The following is an 11,783-nucleotide window of genomic DNA, read 5'->3' on the forward strand; positions in this document are numbered from 1 at the left end:
CCTTGAGCATTAGATATGTCCAATCTTTACAAGACTTAAATAAATATAAAAAGCAGTGACTTTCATACACATTCATAATTCTCTCTGCTTTTCATAAAGAGTGTCCTGGTCTGAGAACAGATCTTACTGAAAAGCAAAAATTACTATGGAAAACCAGAACACAAGACACTGCATCTGACAAAGTCAGATCTACATATCCTCTCTCTCCAGATGCAGTCAGACTGAAAGACATTTCTATGGTTTAAGATTTTGTCCCTGCATTTGGGGGAGCTCTCCCCATCTGAGTCAGGCCAGAAAGCAGATGAAGAAGTGCAGCGGCACCATCCCCACCTCAGTGCTGGTTGTGCTACTGAGCACAGTGTCTAACAGGTAAAGAGAGGAACTTATGAAAGTACTTAGCAAGGTGGTCTCTCTACACAGTTCTCAGCTCTGGCTTTCAAAGAAACTGCCAAAGGCCAGTTTGCCTTATAGTAATCAAAAATAATTAAAGGAGAATTTTTTCCCAGATAGTCCTGGAGGAAACTCACTTGAAATCACAGCTGCCTGGAGAAGAGAAGCCTTCTCCACAATAAATTCTTAGAAAAGCCCTTGACCCCATGATAATTGCAGCACAGAAATTCGGTGCTAATTGGAACAATTAAATATGGTATCTAGGGAGAAAGCAGAGATTCCTTCTAAGATGAATTTGAATAATTTAAAAAGCAGTAATTAGAAAAACTGCACAGGAAATGAGCTTCTTCCCTTAAACCAAACTTAGAACATGGTCTGTATCAGAAACTGCAAGCTAGTTCTGAGACAAAAAAACAAAGTAATGACAAAACTTTACACATTGTGACCAACAATCTTTCCTTGTCATAAGGTCTTACTTGTTCAGAAGCAGCTCGCTAGCTGTTAGCTCATGCGTCAGTGGGGGGAGAATGGTATCAAGTTTGTCCGTCCGGCTGTCATCTGGGCTCACCATCATGAGACTCTTACCAGCTGAGTCATCTGGGGACCCAAAGGGAAGATGTTCAAAGCTGACAGCTTTGCTATAGGAAGGTGGAGCTTCTGCATTACTGTCCACCGTGGAGTACAATGGCACATCGGTATCAGGAGTGTAGGCAGCTCCTTCTGAATCTAGGCTATAATCTTCCACCTCTTCTTCCTCCAACTTTGATGCAGAATGAGCTCCTTCCTCTTCATGCTCCCCTTCTACCTCCTCAATGGTTTCTGTTGTTCCCTGACGAGAATAGAGCATGGTGACCTGCGTAGGTTCACTGTCGGAGATGGATGAAGAGAGTGAGCTGCGGTTTACAAGACTCACAACTAAGCAAAATTTCTTAATTGTACCTTTATGCAGACAGCTGAGAAACCCCATTGCATTCCCAGGCCTTCAAAGTTCATATGATCTGATAGAAAAGATATCATCATGATCTCCTCTTACACAGATGGAACATCTGGGTCCATCTGCTCCCTGAATGACATCCCACTGAACTCACAGTGATTCATTATGTTTTCACAGCAGTAAAGGGCAAATAAAAAGAGAAGCTACACTAACTTTCTGAAAGTAGTTCAAACGCTTTCTGACCAGTCAAGACTTGCTATTACATCTATTTAAGGCATGCTCCATGGTGAATGATAGGCAGCCATGGGGTTCCTTCTACACATGGTGCTTTTAACAACCCCTGTATGGGTGTTGTATGTGACTGGAACATGAGCTGAACACACACATATCAACTCTAATTTCAAATAAAAGAACATGTAAATTGCTGACATGAAGAAATACAACCTGGATTACCAAACTGTTCCAGTAACAGGGTATCTTGCTTACCTTTAGATTGTTCTATGTTCTTCAATAAAGTCTTCATTTTTACTTTATCTGCCTGCTTTACTTCTGCATGTACCTATTTTTTTTTTCAACTGTCCTTATTCACTCTGATCAGTTTTCTGCTTGATTCACCTTCCTTATTCTTGGCTTTGCATAGGATCATAGAATGGTTTGGGTTGGAAAGGACCTTAAAGATTATCTAGTTCCAATCCACCTGCCATGGGCAGGAAGACCTTTCACCAGACTAGGTTGCTCAAAATGCCATCCAACCTGGCCTTGAACACTTCCAGGAATGTAACATCCACAACTTCTCTGGGTAACCTGTTCCAGTGTCTCACCACCCTCTGAGTGAAGAATTTCTTCCTAATATATAATCTAAACTTGCTCACTTTTAGTGTAAAGCCATTACCCTTTGTCCCGACACTCCATACCCTTGTAAAAAATCCCTCGTTATCTCTCTTTTAGACATCCTTTAGGTTCTTGAAGGTTGCTATGTGGTGTTCCTGAAGGCTTCTCTTCTCCAGGTTGAACAGCACGAGATACCTCAATCTGTCTCCATAGGAGAGGTGCTGCAGCCCTCCGACCATCTTTGTGGCCCTCCTCTGAACTCACTCCAACAGGTCTATCTCCTTCTTATGTTGGTTGACCCAGAGCTGAATGCAGTAGTCCATAATCACTTTCTCTCTTAATGCTCTGTGTACTGCAACAGTTTCAACTGTTGTAAATTCATGTAGCCTGATTACTCCAGACAGGAATCTGAATGTCATATTTGTTGGCTCTGCTTTTACCCTTTCCATCCCTCACAAGTATTTTTTCACCTCTCCCCTCAGACATCACTCTTTCTCTTTTTAGTCTCTATTCCAGTCCTTCTCCATAGGTTAGACAACAGGTGTGTCTACAGGTTAGACAACTCAGTGTCTTTTGTTGGCTGCATGTCCTTGTATCTCAACAGAGACAAAACTAGTTTTCACATAGCTCCTATGAAATGAGCAATATTTTCACCTAAAGCATAACCTTTTTACAGAAAACTGGCACTGGCAAAGCCATCTGGCACTACCTTCTGCCAAAATTAAAAACTAAGTTCCATCTCTTTTTCTTTTACACTGCTTATAAACTTATTGTGGCTATGTTAGATCACTTTATTTGGAGCAGTATTTTAATTAGAACATGTAACACTTATGATGATGTGTGTTTTGATGATTCACAGTAGCACTCGTCCTGGTTAAAATGCACAAAATCATAAAAATCCATAATTTCAAAACCGAAGGACACCAAAAATTTGTAAACCACTTTCAACACTGAAAGGCAATGATGCAATATGCCATAAAATTTCATATTTATAATACTAGTTGAAATACTGCTTCCCAATGCCATCTCTGGTTTTTACCTGCTAAAAAGTGAGTGAAAACCTCTGAACAGTTCTCTCTTTCACTGGATATTAATATTATTCACTATCTTTTCACAGCTATTTTCCCATTCTTAATTCCAACACCTTACTCAGTGCTAAAGTAATCAAAACATATTTAGCAATCTTTCCTATATGGGGAAAACTAAAAATTGAAAAACCAAGGCCGAAGTCGTCTATCTTAGTTTCTAAAATTAGACATTTATTTCCATTTTTAGGATAACTCTGATTAGCTGAGAAACTTCCAGCTTCCAATTTAAGAATAAACATCAGCTCAGTAACTCTGAAAATCAGACACTTTCTTAGCTGATTAAATACAGACTTCAGCCTGTTTTTAGACAACCAGTGTAATGTAATCGAGCAACTTTTAAAATTACATGAATTAAGGATGAAAAATAGAACAAAACAAAAAAGAGAATAAGAAGTGAAACAACAAATGAATCCTAGATTATGATCCTGACTTTGAATCTCAAAACCATGCCACAACACAGAAGGGAGTAAAGCTTCCATTAACCATGCAAACCACTCTGCACACCACGTATCTGCAAAAGCAAATTCATGTACACTGCAGTAAGTATAATGGTATGGGTAAATGAGTGAACAAAGCATGCATGAGTTAAGCACCTTGACACTATACTGCCACTGTCAGCTGATGAGGAGGACATATCCATGCTCTGCATTTTACGAAGCCTAGGTCGAGCGCGCTCACTTGTTTTAGGAACAGTGTCTGGTCCATCTAAATCATCAAGGGTTGACTGCCTTGAGAACAGCATGGTTGCTTCAGTGTAGCAGCTAGCAGCGCAAACAGTTATAAAGACAGTGTTAAATACAAATGGTATTACACATGGTTCAGTAAACAAATATGCTCGCCATGCAGCAAAACACTGACACAGAGAGAAAAGGTTCAGAGAGAAGATAAGGATTTGTTTAGAGTCACCATGAAAACACATTTCTACACTCAGCTTGCCCATGGTCAAATTCACATAGGGGCTACAGAAGGGTAACAACCATCTATTCATATTCAAGAAGATATGAAACCAACAGAGTGCTCTACATGCTTTCCAGGGCACAGACTCATATATGTGAGCAGGTCTTATTTTGGTTTTTTGCTCCTAAAATTTCCAAATTCCACAAGAGTGTTTCGGGAAGTGATCTCCTCTGTATGTATTCTATTTTATTAATGATATACTGTGCTGAACCTTTTCGTATAGGTACAAGACAATTTCCTAAAAGAGCCCTTAAAACTGAATAAGCTCATATTCCACAAATAGCAAAATAGCTGTCAGATATTGGCTAATACTCTTTCCGAGCCAACGAGCCAAATCAGATATGTTACTTAGCCGGTAGATGCATGCCAAATACAACCTGCTCTGCATGAGATGGCTTTTATTTTGATATTTACTAGGAAGACCTGATGATTCTTTCCAGAAGATTTAATTTATTTCAATCACAGCCTAAAGTATTTCAAAACTGGTAACATGCGCATCTTGAGATAAAGAACAGATATAAATAACCCTTATAGGTAAACCCTTATCTCCTTTCACTTATCAAATACAACAGGACACCAGAGACATACACCATACATTGAGCATTTATGTGTTACTGGAGAAAAGAAGAACTGGATGAGTTATGAGAAAGAAAGTACATAATTAAATACAAGCATCTAACATAGCAACAGGAAAGAAGCAAATACCTTAATGACATATGGTAGGTAAGAGGATTATTTCTCCTGTAAAAATCTTTGAAAAACACAGATGTCTATGAAATGAGTTGAGTGACCTGGTGTTTTAATGCATGTAGTGACCCGCCTGAATCTCTCAAAGAGAATGAGAGAAGAAGGAATCACAAAATGCAGGATTTATGCTCTACTTTTCTTCTTTTGAGTCCAGCTGTGTTACACCTGAGCAGCAGCAGCAGCAGAAGGGAATTTGCTTCTTTGGCAAGCATTATGTTTGTCCAGGGGCATGGAGAATTGGGAAAGAGGTCAGAAAGGAAGCACAATGATGTTTTCCATGTTACTTTGGTTTTGCTAGCTTGAAGTGAGGAAAAAAAATCTCCTGGCCTGAAGTGACAGTTTGCTATTATTGCCTTAAGGAAAATGCGGAGGAAACAGCAAAATATGCGGAACAAAGAAGCAATTATTCTTAGGCCTACCCTAACTGATGGTGTTTTTTGACAGAATAGGCTGAGGTTGAAAGCATACCTTGGTCTTTGAACAGAAGAAAAGAGTCACCAAGATACCAAAAGTACTGTGAAATATTTTCCTTCAGAACAGTCTTAATGGCAGGGGCACCTCTGTCCTGCCAGTTCACTTGGACAAGACCCTTTACGGGCCACTTCATTATTTCTGCGTGTGCCAAAGGCACACAGGGTCCTCCAGACAAAACCTGAAGGGCTGTCTGCAGGGTGCATGGTTTTGATGAAGCGGAAAATGCTGCTTCCTATGCAAACAGGAGATCTGCTCTAGAGGCCTGATTCAGCAGCATGGGAATCGATTGGAGCTGTTTTAGTAGCTTGGGAGGGTCTTGAGGGAGGACGTTTCTCTCTGCACATACATCTATGGAGTAAAGCCAGGTCATTGCTTTATCAGTGAGGTTTTACTGCTAAAATATGGGGAGATGGCAGCAAGTAGACAATATAGTTTTGCATATTGCCTTTTGTCTCTGTGCTACAATGTTATGCATGTCTTATTTTAGATCTCAAGGGCTGAGTTTATTCCTTTCAAGGGACACCTATTACTAAGGTGTTGAAGTATTTTAAATGCAGACATAGTTCAAAAGGAACTTTCCAAGAGCCTTAAGCAGAGCAGCTGTTGAAATCAAAGTAGCACATGCCCGTTCATATATTTTCTATGGAAGAAACATATGCCAGCTGCCCTCCCAGACATGGAAGTCCTGACCTGGCTCCCAGAAAATCAAAGGAAAAATATCTAGTAATCCCAATGGATAAAAACAATGCCTTCAATGTTTGGTTTAAAACTGTTTTAAATGAAGAATGAATCATCAGAATAATTACTGACTGACCAGCTGCTCTGTATCCTCAAATGTCAGGATATGTGTACGAGACAACACTTGCAGCACAGTCTGTATATTCTTTATGTACTTTAGGGACATGCTTCTGAACATGGAAGAACTGAGAACACTAGTAAAGTGTAGAGATTTACACTGGACAAAGCTGGTGTTGACTCAAGTAATTGACTGTCATGTAAATTTGATTCAAGTATATCTTCCTGAATGACTTCTCAAATTCCTGTTGTTGATCTTGAAATCACTCAAGGACTAGGTATTTTAAATTGAATGTTCATTAAAAGCCCTGAGTTCAAGCATTTTATATAAAGTTGATCAGGCATTCAGTTCAAATGCAGATATATATAGCGCAGAGATGTTTTTATCCTCAATGAGTGGGAAATGTCTAAGTTATGACTTCCTTTTTGCTAAACAAATTTACCCTTCCCAAAGAGTTTATTAGCTTAAGGGTTGACTTACAAATTTTTTTCGGTTTTTTTTTGTCCATGGGCTGGTTACTGAATGGCATTATCTGTTTTAACTACTACATTCCCCACACCTGCAAGTAAAAATCCCAAACAATTACTAACATTCACAGTCCTAAATTGGACTTTGATCCAGCCCAAGTGGGGATTCTCCCTTCATCCTTTCTCCTGCCTCGCTAGTCAAAAGTTACTTCTCCAGTACTCCCTGCCTCAAGCCTTATTGTCCCTTCTGTTGAGGGAAACATCAATAAAAAGTGATGTTCACAAACACTCAGACTACACTTGTATATTTACTCTTACAGGAGGGTCAGAGGCTCCTACCTGCAGCTCCTATAAAAGTCTACACAAAGGTAGAGTTGGGAACTGAAAATGTTATCTGTGATGGACAAAAATGAATACAAACTGAACTGAATACAAACCCTTGGATATCGCAAAATCTGACTTAGGACCTGTGTCTAGCTGCTGCTACATAACAATAGGCAAAGTCCCAAACGGGCAGCCAACTGGTTTTAGTAAGTTCCCAATCACCTTACAGAAATTCATAAGCTGTTTAACCTAATAAGCAGTTCATCAGTCAAATGAAAACAATCTGCAGCAAATGCTCTATCATGCTACCTCCCAATCCCTTCTGGTGGTATTCCTCAAATAGCCTGGTAAGGATCAACATCAATCTCTTCGCCTTCTGGCCCATGTGAACTCTGCACTTTGCCTTTAGGATACATAAAGAGAAACCAAACAAATGCTTTGTAAATACCTCATTTTACCTCTACCTACTCAGTGAAAAAATGACTGAGAATAAGTGAGAGCTCTAGTAAAAGAGAAAACCCCACAAAGGATACTATACAAATGTCCTTTTAGAACTTTATGTAGGGTAAGAACAACATCCCTGGATTAGACTTATGATGGTCAGCTCTGAACATCACAAGAAATTTACAGCTCCTGCAACTGATCAGGAGGGTTCTCTCTAGATATGCAGTGTTTAGAGCACTGAGCAGATACCTACAGTAATTTCTGTCCTGAGTAGTAAGGATTATGTCTTATTATAATGGAATAGCTTCTGTGCTTCAGCATTCCTGTGAACTTCTGGACGTGCTGACCTTACTCGTGGACCTAATGTCCACTACAGAATTTTGTGTAATACAACCAAAGGATAAATGGAACAGAAAAACTCTTCCCCTTCCCAAAAGTTTTCCACTGCAACCTAAGATCCCCAATCACAGGGAATCTTTAGATTTAGTTAGTCACTTCTACATTTACTGGAAATCATTACTTTGAAATATAACATGCCATCTTCTCTTGTTTGATAATTCAAAAAAATATTACTCAATAAACTCACATGAAATTTAAAACATTTCACATTTCCAAAAAAGGTCAAAAACACTTCTGTAATCCCTGAAAGAGATATGCAAGTGTGCCACAATAAACAGATGGCATTATCATTCAATCAACAGACTCATTATTGGTTCCTCTATTATTATAGCAGACATCCACAATTTGTAAATACTCAATGCAAGAATATTTGACTGTTCATTACCAGAAAGAGAATTTGAGATTAGAGAAATCAGTTCTAATACTGCCTTTGCTATTCCTTTGTTGATAAATCCTATGACTTCTTCTAAGGAAATGGAGATGACAGCAACACATGTTAAAAATTTAACTTTTTCTGTTGCAAAGCAGAACCACAGAATCACTGAATTCTCTGAGTTTGAAAAGAGATCTTAAATATGTAAAAGTGTGCTCAAAGCAGGGTGAAAAATGGGTGGTTATTCTGAAAAAAAAGGCATAAGTGGAGCTCAACACTGGATACAATCTCGTTGAAGAAGTAAAATCTATATATGAAAATTACAAGATTTGTTTTTCCTTTTTATAATTAATTTTGGAATTGGCTTCCCTTTGTTTATAGTTAAAGTTCCTGATAAACATGATTGTATAATAATGATAACTTCTTCTATCTACGGTAAACAGTGTGACCAAAAACTACATCATGAAAGCAGGACTGATATTACTGTTTATTCTTTAGGTGAGACTGAACTTTGTGGAGTTATAACCTGCCCTGCAAATATCCAAGTGGTTCCAAGAGAGCTGGTTAATAGAATTTGATTTTATACTTTTTCTCACATCATTTGACTCTTGTAAAACATTGAGACAAAATACAAAGTTTGCTTAGTTGGGTAACTAGCCACTGAGAAAGATTTGCTCAGATTTGATGTTTTTACTGGAGTGAACCTCTCTAAGTCCAGTGCTTACCCTGGGGAGAAATTTGTGGATATTTTGTTGAAGCATAGTACTCATAGAGACTCTCTTAAACTTGCTTTTCAATAATATCAAAGGAAGACAAGCCCTCATTATTTTCAGTCTGCTGACAACTAACCATATGTCATTAGTAACAGCTAAGCATAATTTACTGTACACAGAAGGTTCTGGGTTTCCTGGGAGTATGAAACACAATATGATACTGCCCACTTCAGAGAAAAACAGGAGACAGTGGAAGGCAATGGATTATAAAACAGCTGGATTTCCAAAGCCCTCCTTTCTCCCCCTCATGTTGGACAATTTCTGCAGTATCTTAAAAGTCAAGAACACCAGGGGCATGGTGGGAACAGGCCGCCTCTGTAAAGGAAAGTGCATGTGTGTGCCTCTGCGTTCATGAAGCAGTAGGAGCATGCAGTAGTTTTGGCAAGGGACTTGATGGCATCTGTTTTCAAAAAGGAATGACGATGGTGGTTTTCCTGAACCAGTATGGGTATTTGATTAACAAATGTGTAGCTCTGTTGAACTGTAATCATAGCAGTTAGGAAATCAGGCTCTTAAAACATTTTTTGCCCTGTGGATATGAGAGGGGGATTTTGTCCTCCCAAAGGCAGAATCTCTTTCTATGTAAAGCCTTTTTTGATTTGAGGGTAACAGACAACAATTTATTTTACAAAGACAAAACATTCACAATGAATGATCATTCCCCAAACTACTTGCCTGAATTCCTAAACCACTATCCAAGAAGCAACCTCAGCTTATTTTCCATTACTTTGCACGAGAACAGAACCCCTGCCAATTCCTTATTGTAGGGGAACCAAAAAGCAGTGGGGTAGTCATGCAGTGAAAAAGGAGTTGAGCTAACAACTGAGTCCACCACTATAAAGGAATAGTAACATATAGCAGTTTTCACTATTAAAATGGAAAAATCAAACCAAGAATTCAACATTGACCAGAAAGTTCATCAGTACTTAGATGTTATCTAGTATTAGGTCTACTGCATGAACCCGCTATCTTTCACAAAATAAAATTAAATCAATACCTGGAGATACTGTCACGAGAAGCTGCTGAATCTAAGCTATCCATTCTTTCAGATGCTTGCAAACCAGAAGCTTGACTGGGATTTTTATCAATTGAGTCCAGTCCTGACTCCTCAGAAAGTTTCATCATGTGGTTCTGGTAATACAAATGGATGCTCTCCCGTGTTGGAACATTTCCCTGCAGAAGAGAGTAGAAGTAGACGTACATTGCAGGGGGGGAGTGTATTCTTCAAGAAATTAGTTTCTTCTGTCATTTGGCAAGGAACAGATTAAGGACTGTGCAAACAGCTGCCTAGTAAATAATAACTCCCATTTGTAGTTCCTTTTCAGAGTGCAAGTCAGATTCTGACTTAAAGTACCATGGCACGAAGTGTTTGGTTTTCAAGCAAAACTGGAGCAACCCACGTGGTTTCACTATATATAGCCACCACAACTCTGCTGCATGGACTACAGATTATTCAGCATGAGAATGAGGTATGCACTGAGACCATGACTCAGTTTGTACTCCAGCAAATTGTGAGGTATCTCTTTTAGACAGCTTCACTGACTCTAAGAAAAATCATACGTCTTATTAGTGTCCAGTAGCAGTATTTTTAAATAGAAAAAAAATGGAATAGGTCATGTACAGACTGATCTAGATTTTCATTAGTGTCCTAAGATCAGAATTTGTTCGGGAATTATGGACACAGCTGAGAAACCATGAAAAATACACCAAACACTACTCTTTCTCTGTGATTTCACAAGTTCATGAAAAGATGGTTTTATTAACTGTCAGCCCAGATCTGGGCACAGAATCAAGTCTTTCTGACTATGATATTGCAATCAGAATTCTAAAGGTGTGCCATAAGAATAAAACCGACAATTTTACAGACTGTTCTTAGGTAGAAACACATCCAACTCATTCCACTCGCAGTTGCATTGACTGCAGATGATATACTGACAGGGAAGATTGCTATTCTTGAACAGTCATTTTTCTGACTTATAATGAAGCCTTACGCAAGGATTTTTTCCAGCTAAAATAATAAAACTAGTCTAAAATACGGCCCGTATTTCCTTTACTAATATTATTAGTTTCTATTATTTCAACTCTGGTCCTTTATAGTGACTCAAAACTACAATATTCAAAATCTGATGTTTTGTGGAAAAAAAATTACATCTTAAGAACAAAATCTGACACCCAGGTTTTTAATTAGGTTTGTTTGTATACAAGCTGTGTTGCTTCTGCAATGATAAATGTTTGTGCCATTATGACAGCCTGACTTGAAACTATGTCACAGGTTACATTCTAGCTCCACAGCAGGCCTGGGATAAAGGATAAGAGTTGTGACGGGAAAAGGGCCTCACAACTGATGGAGGACTGAATTTCAGGTTCTTCTGTAGCTGGAAGAGATACTAAAGGAATTAACACATCAGATTAACTGTCCCCAACTCTACATTGGACAAAGAAACATGTCATCATGAGGGCTGCAGTGAGAGCCTCCTTTCTTGGACAGCAATGACAATCATGTGGCTGCTACAGAGACTTAGTGATGCTACAGAAGGGCCCCTGGTGTCAGAAGATTTAGGATTGAAGTAGGATATACCAGCCTGTGCAAGGACATATGGGCTCTATTTTAATCAAAGTAGCATCCTACTAACATGTAATTGAAATACATAAATAAATACTAAACCTACTGGGAACAAAGCATAGGAAAAACTCAGAAAGTTGAGGTGAGAAGTAGTAAAGAACAATTAAAATAAGGTCTCAAATAAGTAATGGCCAGAGAAAGGCAGTTAGCCTGGCTTCTGCAC

The 11,783-nt window shown here is 38.8% G+C and overlaps 1 protein-coding gene across 1 annotated transcript in view; it reads right to left on the reverse strand.

Annotated features, from left to right (window-relative positions):
• Positions 1–11,783, reverse strand: part of PIEZO2 (piezo type mechanosensitive ion channel component 2) — a 294,414-nt gene that overhangs the window by 20,454 nt on the left and 262,177 nt on the right. Inside the window, exons 38-39 of the mRNA XM_032707117.1 lie at positions 9,995–10,170; positions 867–1,256 (exon numbers count right to left, since the gene is read on the reverse strand). Of these exons, the coding sequence (XP_032563008.1) occupies positions 867–1,256; positions 9,995–10,170 (566 nt within the window). The remainder of the gene's footprint in view (positions 1–866; positions 1,257–9,994; positions 10,171–11,783) is intronic.

The sequence above is a fragment of the Chiroxiphia lanceolata genome, chromosome 1 (genome assembly GCF_009829145.1).
Source record: "Chiroxiphia lanceolata isolate bChiLan1 chromosome 1, bChiLan1.pri, whole genome shotgun sequence".
In the NCBI taxonomy this organism is placed as follows: Eukaryota; Metazoa; Chordata; class Aves; order Passeriformes; family Pipridae; genus Chiroxiphia; species Chiroxiphia lanceolata.